Raw genomic sequence first — 13,444 nt, forward strand, 5'->3', positions numbered from 1 at the left:
CTATTAAATACTTTGAATAGATAAAAATGAGCATTTACTCTGGTTATTTATTGTTTTATTTATTTTTCTCAAAGCAGCTGCAATAAATACTTGTATTTGTATACCTAGCAAAATTAAAATTTCTATAAAGATTCCCACGTACTAAACATTGTTGATATATTTGAACAATATGACATTTGGAATATCAAATATTCCTTGAACAGCATTTATCTTAACAGAACAATTATCGGGGAAACAGAATGTAACAAAAATAAAAGATAAACATTTTAACGAAAATATTTGAACCCAATCAGAAACCGGTACCGGAACAGGAGGTACTGTTACCGGAACAGGAACAATAAATACAGGAACCAGTGGTACAGTAACAGGAACCATTGGTGCAGGCATTTCAGGAACTGGAACTGGTGGCACCGGTAATATCAATCAATACGTTTACTTGAAATGAATCATCCCTTTAAAATCAGATTTTGTTCAGATTTGAATCAATAATTAATGTTGCGTTATTCGATGCAAATTCGAGACGTTACCTTGTAGAGACGTTACCTTGCAGAGACGTTACCTTGTAGAGACGTTACCTTGCAGAGACGTTTTAGTGTCGGTTTCAAAAATCATATTAAAGATATCTCTGTTGGCTCGTTCTGTATTATAACTAAATAAAAAATGAATATATATGAAATATAGTAATGTATATATAAATATATTACCCAATGTGGCACAGTTTGTAACCTCCCACAGTCGCAATAACGCAACTATTTTATCTTGCTTGTATTTATCATTATGCCAAGCTGCTTTAACCTATCATGTGTGTTGTAGGAAGTGGAAATTGTCGTGACACCATCGCAAACTGCGCAGAATTTACGTCGTTGGCGTGTGTGGATCCATACACAAGCTGGGCCCTATCCCACTGCCCCCATTTCTGTGGGCTCTGTAGTTAGTATGGCTTTCTTCTTAATTTGACTTGTGCAGTACATATCATTGATCCCCTTGGCCCTTTACAGTGTCTGTTGTAGCAACTCTCCTTGTCACGTTACAACATCCTCGATGTCTAGGGGTAACGCTCATTTTCGCTCCCTGCGCCCCTGAAATATGTCGTAGCAAAATTGAAGGCACGCAGCTAGCTATTTGATTGGTCTCAGGTAAAAAACAAACTGTCCAAATGCTAGGCAGATACTTATTCTTTGAATATTATACAGAAGCGACGCCCGACGTCAAAGCCAGAAAAATTTCCCGGTTACCCGATGGTGAGAGGATTCTTTTGATGTACATCAAAGGATCAAGCTAGTATTCTCGTCTCATCAACAAGGTGCTAAGCACTGATTCTTCGATTTTGCTATGACATATTCCAGGAGTGCAGAGAGCGGAAATGAGAGTTACCCCTGGATATCGAGGATGCTTTACTGTGACTGATGTAGAAATATTGATTGTCAAGTCATTGTTACCAGTGTATTCAGTACCATTTGTCCGTTTCCCTGTCACTCTCACTTCCCCATTGTCATGGGAATTATCCTTTAACTTTCGTTGTCCCTTTTCCCTGGGACTTTTGAAATCAATTGTCTTTGTCATTTTTTCATGGACTATTGTAGTAATGTTTCATTGCCTCTTTACTGGGACTATATCAGTTAAATACCCGGTGTCCCAGCAAATTGGACTTTGGAAGTCAATTTTCATTGTCTTTTGTTTGGACTACTAGAGTCAAATATCATTTTCCATTTTTTAAGGACTATTGTAATAAATTTTCATTGTCCTTTTTGTTTGGATTACTGCAGTAAAGTTTTAGCTTTTCTAGCCTGGTACTGTTAGGAATTCTCTTTTTGACTTGTCAATATTGTAGTAATGAGCATTTGATGCTTTCAATTTTTAAGTGTTGCAGTCTTTTGGTCACCTACAGGGCTCGTTATGAGTTATTAGCCTCTTTTACATCGCTCATAACAACAGGCCCTATTTTGCTATGCCCGAAAAGGATCTCTTTAATGTACAATGTAGCAATCGAGATGAGGTTATAATTCCGTTGATGCCATCTTCTTCGCAAGAGATGTAAAGTGCAGCATATAATTTACAATATGCACACTCACGTTTATTCTGTGTAAATTCTTATCAAAACATATCTTTCTAGATCAACTTGTAGCTAACGGAACACAAGGCGCTGGCTTAACCGGAGCTGGACAAGGTGGTGTCGCAACCGGAACCCAAGGAGGAGGGTTCAACGGAACTGGTACTGGAACAGGATCAGGAACACAAGGTGGTATTGGCGGAACCGGATTTGCGACAGTTAATCCAAATCAAGGATTTACTGGACAAAGTGAGTCAAAGAGAGTTATAGAGTCCTTACCTAGGATTCCAAATCCCAATCTTTATGAAACTTGACGTGGTGATACACTGTTATATGTCGATTTACAATAGGGATTCAAAAAACAATTCGAAGGTCAAAGTCGTTGAAACTTAAAATGGACTATGGGGGTACAGTCTTTATCTCAGTATCTAAACGAATGACCCTTTTATTATGGTGATACACTGTGATATGTTGATGTGCAATAGGGGTTTTAACAGTTTTATAAGGTCAATGTCAAGGTTTCTGTTACTAAAAATAGATCCGGGGAAGGGGGATTGGTACTGTCGGGCACATGTCGGGGCTCTTGCTGACCTGACAACGATAGCTGATTATGTTTATAAGTTCCTCAAATCAAATTCTTGTAGCTCTATCGATAAAATGAAATTTCATGACTGTGCATTTTTTGTATTACTAAATTAAAATCCTGTTAATTTTGATGTTTCTACTTGAGCTATTTTAATGTTATCCATTTCGGTTAAAACGTAGATTGCTATATTAACATTTAAATTTACTAACCTGTTAAATTACCTGACTCTCCTTGCGTTATCGTTATTCAATATCCATATTTCCCATTTTCTTTTAGAAATCATGTTTCCTCTTCCCCTTCAGTATACTGATAAATGAATGCAGTACAGTGGCTGATTATTTCAAGTTAAACTAAATTTGTTCTAGGTGGCGGTTGTTACTACAATGGTCAGTTGTACAACACTGGGCAGACTTGGCAGGACGGATGTCGTTATAAGTGCACTTGCACAAACGGTGTTCGAGGACAATACTACTGTACTCAACTGTACGTAAATGTCTTATTCAGATTATCATTATCATTTCTGCTTTTAGTCTCTATAAAAAGTAGCCGAAAAAAGCGTTCACAGGGCTATAAATGCAATTCGATTCTTAATATTTTAACGTTTTTTCTGCAACCTCACATATCATCGTAAGTTGCATTTAATGACGTAAGGCTGTTCCAGGAATGTAGTTTTGATTGATGATAAGGAAACTAAAATACCGCAAATTTTAGACAATTACTCTATAAAGTTTTTTTAGTCATTTATTCACTATGATGTATATTGTTTTATCGGATTGTCATGCATTCATTCCGATATAAACGCAAATTGCTTACATCATAATATACCATCTCAAAAAACATTGTGTACAGCTTCTTTTAGAACAATTTTAGCAGTTCAGAACTATTTTTCAAAAAAGAAACAAATATCAACGGTTTTTTTTTATGAAACTAGTAACTAGAACCACATTAAAATCAAAGTTAAAATTCATAGAATCATAATTTCATAATCATAAAAATAGATTATGCTGTACCAATGGTTGTATTACTCAAACACAAAAACAAAATAATACCCCCTGTCCTCTTGAAAACAAAGATAGATATTTCCAAAACAAAAGGAATGATTTAAAATATCACTTTTAATATTATTGACTCAAGTAGAATTTCATTTTCAGATGCATACAATATAGTAGTCTCCCCCAAGGCTGTGTACTGCAGAAACCTCCTGGCGAGTGCTGCGCTAAGCCAGTATGCAGTAGCAATACCGGAACCGGAAGTGGTTCCGGAGGATCTATAACCGGAACTGGATCACAAGGTTCCATTAACGGAACTAGCTCTGTTACAGGATCTGGGTCACAAGGTTCCATTACCGGAACTGGCTCTGGTACAGGAGGCCAGATTTCAGGTAAAATTGTATTATTGTATTGAACAAGTTTATTGTTATTATGACATTACACTTTGAAAGTAGTGTTTGCTCCATTTTCTTTGTCCCTCTCATTTAAATGAGGTTTTCAACCAAATGGTTTTCTATTCCGAATATATTGATAATGCATGTCACTTTTGAATACAATATATATTAAGAAAACTTAAATCTAAAAATGGCGAGAATACTGTACCTGGGAAATGTTCGCCATTCAAATTTTTGCCTTTCGAACGGTAGAATCCGTTTTCGTCAAATAATATTTTTTCCATTAACATTTATTACCTATGTATAATTATATGTTGTTTACAAATATTCGCTTTAATGATAAATTCGCGCCCTCGTTACAGAGGGCGGAAAAGTCGAAAATTAAACTGCTGTGAAGATTTCCTGGTGTACAGTAAATATTTAGCAAAATATAAATGAATAAAGAAATAGCTATTATTAATACAGAAATGGCAAATAGAAGCGTAAAAGTTCATTGTTATCTATCTTAATTCTTTAACTGACGATCTTATATCGATACACTCTAAAGTCCGACAAGCTTTTAGCCGATCTTTAAGAAAATGAAAGAGTGATTATACTGTCGCAAATTGAGGCATTGTCGTAGCGGAGCTGGGTCATTGACGTCACTAACATTCGCCATCCTGCTTCGTATGCAAATGATAAATTTGCGTACGGTATATCGTGGTTAGACTGTCGCAAATTATTTTGATTGGCCAATCAAATGTTACATCTCAAATGAATTATAACTTTGGTTATATTTTTCATAAAATATGTTTTCAGGTGCGTCTCGTGGATGTTACTATAAAAACGTACTCTATTCCCAAGGACAGACGTTTGATGATGGCTGTACGTACACATGCACGTGTACTGACGCCAGTCGAGGATTCTACACCTGCAAAAACAAGTATTATTATTATTATTTTTTTATTATTATTATTATTATATACTGCTGCTGCTAATGTATGCGGCGGGACTGTAATTTATTTTATATACATAATTCAGTCCATTTGTTTTTATTCAAGCCATTTTGAAATATAAACATTAAGTTTATTTCAGTTATCTTATGCTCAGGTCTGTGCATATTGTATGCATTCAAATCAAATGTACAGTATTGGAACTTCATGTTTAGTTTTTGCTTCATACATAAATATGATCTTCTTTCTCATAATTTATTAAATAATTTTATCATTTTCAATGATATCGTGATTATCTCTTACGACACATAATTAGCTGTTTTGCCTATTTCAGAGATTTAAAGTAGACTTTTTTGCTTGTTTTTGTTTATCTTAAACAGTATTATACGTTTTCACTCTTATTGAAAATTTTGGACAAATAAACTACAGGATAGATAACACAAGATGCATTTTATCACGCTTTGATACGCCTCAAAAAATCATTTTGGTTAGTTGTGTATCAGGGCTATGCTATTTCTTTGCCTTGATACAGGGATGTAAATAACAACAATTGAGTGAATGTTAGGGACTCCATCAATAGTAGCCCAATACAAGTGATCATAGAACCACATAGAATTACATGAGACATAGTATTCTAGAGACGTACATATTTTAATACGCAGGTACTATTGATAAACATTTCAAAAGTTAATTTGATTTTGGAAATCATAAAATTGACAAAATCAGGATTCAATCACTATTTTTTAATTAACACCTATTTGTTTCAATAATTGGAAGCGAAAAAAATGTTTATGCTTTAAAGTTGAAACTTAAATTTGCCTAAGTCTACGTATTGACGTTATGTAAACAATGTGGTTTAGCATATAAAGGCAATCATATGGCGATGAACTGCAAACTGACATTTCAATACAACAATATTATGAAATAATTAAACCCAAAAACAAATTTAAAAATGTCGTTTTGAATTTATTTGATTAATTCTTTCAAAATGTGAAAGCATGTTTTCATACGCTCAGGTAATGCTCTTCTGGCCTATTTCATGGGCAGTAGAAACAGAAAAGACTTGATAGTTTCATTTAGACCATTTTTGAGTAGATATTTAAAAATGACATAATAGCACAGTAATGATTTAAAAACATATAACAATACTATTACTTTGATTTTTTTTTAACTCTAAGGTGTATCATTTGGAATCTTCCCTCCGCCTGTCATCTAACTCCCCCGGCACAGGGCAAGTGCTGCCAAACCCCAAGCTGTCCGGCCGGTTACACCCTTAACTATCCTCCTGGATACACGGAGCAATAAGGACCCGCGCGTAGCGTTCGCTACTTATTCATTTGCTGTATAAATATATATTAAAAAAAATATTTTGTAATTTAATGTACGTGTTATCTTTAACACCAAATTAAGAAAGATGTATATCATTGTATTGGTTCTGGTATTAAGGAGTTTTAAGCTGCATTTTTTTTTTTACTTTATTGACAAATATGAAAGAGTATGTCTAATTTCTAAACGTTTAAACATTGATTCAGGTTGTGAAAATTTTATTGTTATTATTTTTTCAAAATAAGATTTTGCATTCCCTTTAATGCCCAGTATACAAAGTAAATCTAACCGTATTATCAAATAATCTCCGCTAATAAAGCAAGGATTTTAACAGATTGGCGCATTAAAGAACTGGCGCCCTAATTAACAACATATGCAATAGGACACTATACTATATACTGGTATATAGAAACTTCAATAAGAAAGAAAAATTAATTAGCACAATGTTTAGAGCAAAAAAATTGTCGACCGAATTATCACCACATACACATGCGTAACGAATTTGATGAAAACGAATTAATCTACCAGAAATTAATATAAATATCCGCGCGAAAAAAAAAAGTATACCAATATACCGGTAACCATTATCAAGTATTTAATGTCTCCACTTTGATTCCATTCAATTTGCTTAAAAGTGACGGCACTTATTTAAATTTCCACTACTTTATTGGCATTCAAAAGGCTATAAACGCAGTTTGATCAATTTTATGTTGACGTTTCTCCTCTCGCCTCGATCTATGTGAGACGACCATTAGAAGTAAACATTTTAGTGTAGTTAGGCTGTTCCAAGAATCTCGCTTTCACTGACGGTACAGACACTTCAATTTCGAACAGATAAGGAACTCCTATATTCAAATTAATTATAGCTATAAAATTTATATTGCAAATATATGTATTGAACAGCATTTTTCAATGCCGTTCAATCCATATATATTAGTGCCATGACGTCATGATTATTTTGTTCATAATGGCGTCATAATGATAATTATTATATACGGTTACATTAGGTAAATTGCACACAATTTGACAACTGTATAAACAGCATAACACGTGTATGATGCGATTAAAAAATGACCTATATGCTATATGATTTAAGGTTTTGTTTTCAAATTTACAATCAGAAAGATTTATCTTTAATTAGACTAAAGTTTGTGCAGATAATCTTGTGTTTGCAACAGCTAAGATACTGTTCATGCTATTGACTAACTGATATGGTAATTATATATAAAGGTGATGACCATAGACAATGGGGCCACGTAAGGACCACTTTCTTACTGAAATGTCACAACCTGGACTTGATAACACAATTATCCACCAAGTATCATTCCTATGACAACGGTCAGACAAGAGGAACTTAGGGAAATACCGTTGAAATAAAATGATAGTTAGAAAAGAAAAGATAAAGGCCCCAGGTTTTGCATCCTCGATATCCAGGGGTTACGCTCACGTTCGCTCTCTGCACTCCTGGAATTTGTCATAGTTAAATTGAAGGCACACAGCTAGATATTTGATTGGTCTCTTGGTCTCAGGTAAAATAAGTATTGGTTATATCATAGGAACCGAGCAATATGTTAGTTATTGTACGAGAGGGGCGGAGCTTCTTCTCGAGCGCGTAGCGCGAGAGATGTAAGCTCCGCCCCTCGAGTACGATAACTGACATATTACGAGGCTTATGATGTAACCGACCTGTCGCATAAAGTGTCACGTAACAATTTTAAGAGAACATTTGAACTGTTGATAATGTCCCGAACTGGTCACAGGAGCACAGCAGTTCCAACTTACAAGAGACTGTGTGCTGCACCCTTGTTAGAAGTGAGCAAATTATTGGACCCTCCGAAGGAGAAAATGGTAAAAATTGAGGGCGCTACATGTAAAAATGGTAACTCAGATATTAAGCCTACTAATGTGAATATTAACATGCCTACAGAAAAGGACAATGTTCCATTTGCTAATATTTCTAATATGTCCAGAAAGGTGTTTCACAATTGCCACGTGTCTTTTAATTACAAGACCGACTGGTACCAGTTTATGCTAAGACTTTAACTTACAAAACGGAAAAAAGATCGACCGTGGAACCTGTCTGTAAAGGCGAAATTTGTTGAATTGTTTGCAACAATGTTGCTTAATAAAATGTGTTTGAACTTCTTGTGTTTGTATTTTTATTTATTTCGCACGGTGTCGATATCCTATTAACATTCACTAATTGGCCACTGTACACTTTCATTGGCTGACCAATGAGAATGGAGAATTCTATTGTATTCAGTATAGGGGAGGAGCCTCACTAATACCATACGGTATAAGTAAAACTGTGTAAAATAAGTTGGTTATACCATAGCTAGATCAAAGGGAAAGTGACAAGTCTATGCGACAAACATGAACAATTGCTAGGCTGATACCTTTCCTATGAAGAGTTTAGAGGAGCGGCACTTGACTTCAAAGACAGCCAATTTTACCGTTACGCAACCGCGGATTCTTTTGATGTACATCAAACGATCAAACTAGCCTTCTCGTCTTATTCACAAAGTGGGGCACATTGAGCCTTCGAATTTGCTATGACATATTGTGCAGAGAGCGAAAGTGAGCGTTATTTCCCTTGATTAGCGAGGATGCAGGTTTTGCAAAAGGGTAGATTAATTTTACTCTTTTTAATGTCGCTAAGTTAGAAAACACATGTGCAATCCATTTTGTTCTTCTGGAGGGAAACATAAGTAGCTCATTGATCTTGCAGAGAGGTCTCGATAAATCACAATTTCGTGCGAACATGAATTCGTGGATTACGAGTAACCACGCAAACAGAAAATTGCTTTATATCAAACTTAATCACATCGTTGACCTATGGATTCGGGGTTGAAGCTTACTCACGAAATGAACGAAATTAAAAACCCTACGAACATATGTGATTTCACATTATATTTGCAAGTTGTGTTGACGCTATCTTCAAAATAACTCAGATTTTCATGGATAAATTAAGCAATTATATTCTATCAATGCAAAAAAACTACAAAAGAATACCGAAGTGCCAAAAAACCAATTGGCATTGCATCGATAAAACTATCGAAAAATATAAACAAAGATATATTAAAATGTCCAAGGAAAACCTTTGAAAAGTACAAAGATAATAAGACCATATGTTCTGAAAGGGTAGCACGTGCTATTTAAATCTGTGTCACACCTTTGTTACGTCTCCTCCTCGAAGTGAGAACGGGTTTGTAACAACGGAACAACAAGCCACACTAATGGGCATAAGCAAAACACTAACCTTAATATCCCTAAACGCAAAACAGAACCGCAATACCTATCCTCTGAATTGAATAAATTAATACATTATAGTTGTTATATTAAATGTTTGTCGAATATATATATCTGATAACAATGATGTTAAGGAATAAACATGAAATGTGTGTGTATAACCTAATATCATTGTCTGTCTATCTATTGTATTTATATCGAGTGGGTGCTGTCTTTCTATTGTTTGTGTGTAAAGTAACACTTCGATATTGTATTTATAAGGCACGGTAGTCTAGTGGTACATTGTAGGACGCCGGGCTCGTGACCAAAGGGTTGCAGGTTCTAGTCACGGCACGGCACGGCACGGCACGGCACGGCACTGTGTTGTATCTTTGAGCAAGATACGTTACTCCGCTTGTTCCAGTCTACTCAGCTGTAAATGAGTACGTACTTTGGCAGCGCTAGAATTGTTGAACGCTAGCTGTTAGCGCCGAAATGGCGGCTCCGGCTGTATGCTCCCCAAGGAGTTGAGAAAGATATTGGCTGGATGCAAAGGCCCTATATATAACCACGGATAATAATTTATGAAACGCTTTGAGACGACCTACGAACTAGGTTGTAATAAAGTGGTATATAAGAACCTGGAATTATCATTATTGTTATATCAAATCAGTATATTGTCTTTATATCAAGTTAGTATCCTGTATTTATAGTATATGAGTATGCTGTATTAATTTGTTAGTATGCTGTATTAATATCATGTCAATATGCTGTACTAATATCTAGCTAATATCCTATATATATATAATGCAATATGGTGTACTATTCTCATTTTGGAAACCATTAGCAATACCATTACTTATAATGATAATAATTATAAATGATTAATTTTCCAATCTGTCAGTTGGAGCTATAGTTAGGCCAAGCTGAGGTAGGAGATATCCACCATATCTATTCAATATTCAGGTAAAATCAGGGCAGGGATTTCTTGTCATATCTGTTAGATCATGTTTGGACAAGGTCGACCTCGATATATCATATTGTCTCTCATGGTCCTAGTCGGTACCTAGGACAATCTGTAAAGTAAACAAAGACAGGCGTTATATACCATTTCAGTAAACAATCTACTTTAGAAGGATAACAAAGTGCGTGAAAGTGGATTTTATTTCATATATCACTTCAAAATTTGAAAAGGTATAATTGATATGTTTATTTAAGTAACGCTAATTAAGATTAAACGACACGCAAGGTAGTACAACACCGCCAACGTGAAAATGTTAGTACTGTGGACATATTTGCCTCAACCAAGAGTTAGCGCAAAAGTGTTTATATGTGCATTATGATTTATAAACCCCAATTATGTACGCTTTACTAATACACACAAAACACATTAGCTCATTGGTAACAATATGGAGAATAAATTCATCGGTAACTCCCGTAAGCCAATATGACGTTAAACAAAATTAAACCAAACCAAACCAAACGATCTCCCGTAACCAATTATAAAAGCATAAACGATATTCAAACATAGTTTGGTTTGGTTTTACGTCCTATAAACAGCTATAGACATTTTAGAACGAGCCTGATTTTGGTGATGGAGGAAAAACAGAATGCCCGAAGAATAACCACCGACTTACGGCCAATACCTGACGACTGCCCGACGTAGGCCTCGAGCCCGGGACCCAGTAGTGGAGGGCTATTGATCGTACACGGTGGAACCCGGGACCCAGTGGTGGAGGGCTAGTGATCGTACACGGTTGAACCCGTGACCCAGTGGTGGAGGGTTCGTGATCGTACACGGTTGAACACGTGACCCAGTGGTGGAGGGCTCGTGATCGTACAAGGTCGAACCCGTGACCCAGTGGTGGAGAGCTCGTGATCGTACACGGTTGAACCCGTGACCCAGTGGTGGAGGGCTCGTGATCGTACACGGTTGAACCCGTGACCCAGTGGTTGAGGGCTATTGATCGTACACGGTTGAACCCGGGACCAGTGGTGGAGGGCTAGTGATCGTACACGGTTGAACCCGTGACCCAGTGGTGGAGGGCTCGTGATCGTACAAGGTCGAACCCGTGACCCAGTGGTGGAGGGTTCGTGATCGTACACGGTGGAACCCGGGACCCAGTGGTGGAGGGCTATTGATCGTACACGGTCGAACCCGTGACCCAGTGGTGGAGGACTATTGATCGTACACGGTCGAACCCGTGACCCAGTGGTGGAGGGCTATTGATCGTAGACGGTCGAACCCGTGACCCAGGGGTGGAGGGCTAATGATCGTACACGGTTGAACCCGTGACCCAGTGGTTGAGGGCTATTGATCGTACACGGTTGAACCCGGGACCAGGGGTGGAGGGCTAGTGATCGTACACGGTTGAACCCGTGACCCAGTGGTTGAGGGCTATTGATCGTACACGGTTGAACCCGGGACCAGTGGTGGAGGGCTAGTGATCGTACACGGTCGAACCCGCGACCCAGTGGTGGAGGGCTATTGATCGTACAAGGTCGATCCCGTGACCCAGTGGTGGAGGGCTATTGATCGTACAAGGGCGAACCCGTGACCCAGTGGTGGAGGGCTAGGGATCGTTCAAGGTCGAACCCGTGACCCAGTGGTGGAGGGCTATTGATCGTACACGGTGGAACCCGGGACACAGTGGTGGAGGGCTAGTGATCGTACACGGGTGAACCCGTGACCCAGTGGTGGAGGGCTATTGATCGTAGACGGTCGAACCCGTGACCCAGTGGTGGAGGGCTAGGGATCGTTCAAGGTCGAACCCGTGACCCAGTGGTGGAGGGCTAGCGATCGTACACGGTCGAACCCGTGCCCCAGTGGTGGAGGGCTAGGGATCGTACACGGTCGAACCCGTGACCCGGCGGTGGAGGGCTCGTGATCGTACACGGTCGAACCCGTGACCCAGTGCTGGAGGGCTATTGATCGTACAAGGTCGAACCCGTGACCCAGTGGTGGAGGGCTAGGGATCGTACAAGGTCGAACCCGTGACCCAGTGATGAAGGGCCAGTGATCGTACACGGTCGAACCCGGTACCCAGTGGTGGAGGGCTAGTGATCGTACACGGTCGAACGCGTGACTCAGTGGTGGAGGGCTATTGATCGTACAAGGTCGAACCCGTGACCCAGTGGTGGAGGGCTAGTGATCGTACACGGTCGAACCCGTGACCACCAAGGCAATTAGACTCGTACACAATAATAAACACATAAGTAGCACCCGTTCAAAATACACAGTAATGCACCCATATGTAACATTAACGTGACGTTACGAAGTACACAAGATTGGTGGAAAAAACTAGCGCAAATAATTTGACAATTTGAACATTTTTTATATGTATCTTTTCTTATTTGAAGGGTGATACCCCACCTAAATAAAATTTCAGATTTAATGTGTAAAATAACATAATCGTAGACGCGTCGGGTATATATGAGCATTTAACACTTTTACATGAATGATATGACGTTTATTTATATTCAAGTCGATATATTGACGAAACAAATTTCGACTGGAGATTTTGTTGGATTTGACCACGGAAGATGTTAAGCTCGAAATGAAGGTGTATAAACAAATGTATAAGCCGGGGACCTTACTATTTATTTATCCTCCCTAAATTCGTTTTGGACATACCTGTGCGTCCAGGTACCGAATCTCATCTTCTGACCCATGCACCCAATGTCGTTAATCTCTACAAAGCTTGGGGTCATGTCTAATGCTAATCCACAGCTGACTCTGGTGAATCTCCACCCGGTTCCTTGGTGACATGATTCCATATTTAGAATTTGACCCCTTTACGTTCAATATCAAGGTCAGTGAAATGTGCCTTGACGGCGTAAGTCAGATCTGTCTCCGGAGGTTTTGTGTACATATCTCTGTTGCTATAACTGTTCACTTACCGAACCAGCCAACCTTTATGCTTACATGAGCATTACGA

General features: G+C 38.1%; 1 protein-coding gene across 2 annotated transcripts in view; it reads left to right on the forward strand.

The window, feature by feature from the left end:
- Positions 1–6,327, forward strand: part of LOC110457451 — a 46,396-nt gene extending 40,069 nt beyond the window's left edge. For both annotated transcript variants that reach the window (XM_021508737.1, XM_021508738.1), the window contains exons 31-37: positions 294–413; positions 814–930; positions 2,114–2,299; positions 3,002–3,119; positions 3,788–4,017; positions 4,819–4,942; positions 6,131–6,327. In XM_021508737.1, the coding sequence (XP_021364412.1) occupies positions 294–413; positions 814–930; positions 2,114–2,299; positions 3,002–3,119; positions 3,788–4,017; positions 4,819–4,942; positions 6,131–6,257 (1,022 nt within the window). In that variant the 3' untranslated portion in view covers positions 6,258–6,327. The remainder of the gene's footprint in view (positions 1–293; positions 414–813; positions 931–2,113; positions 2,300–3,001; positions 3,120–3,787; positions 4,018–4,818; positions 4,943–6,130) is intronic.
- Positions 6,328–13,444: the final 7,117 nt, after the last annotated feature.

Source organism: Mizuhopecten yessoensis, unplaced genomic scaffold (genome assembly GCF_002113885.1).
Source record: "Mizuhopecten yessoensis strain PY_sf001 unplaced genomic scaffold, ASM211388v2 scaffold9157, whole genome shotgun sequence".
In the NCBI taxonomy this organism is placed as follows: domain Eukaryota; kingdom Metazoa; phylum Mollusca; class Bivalvia; order Pectinida; family Pectinidae; genus Mizuhopecten; species Mizuhopecten yessoensis.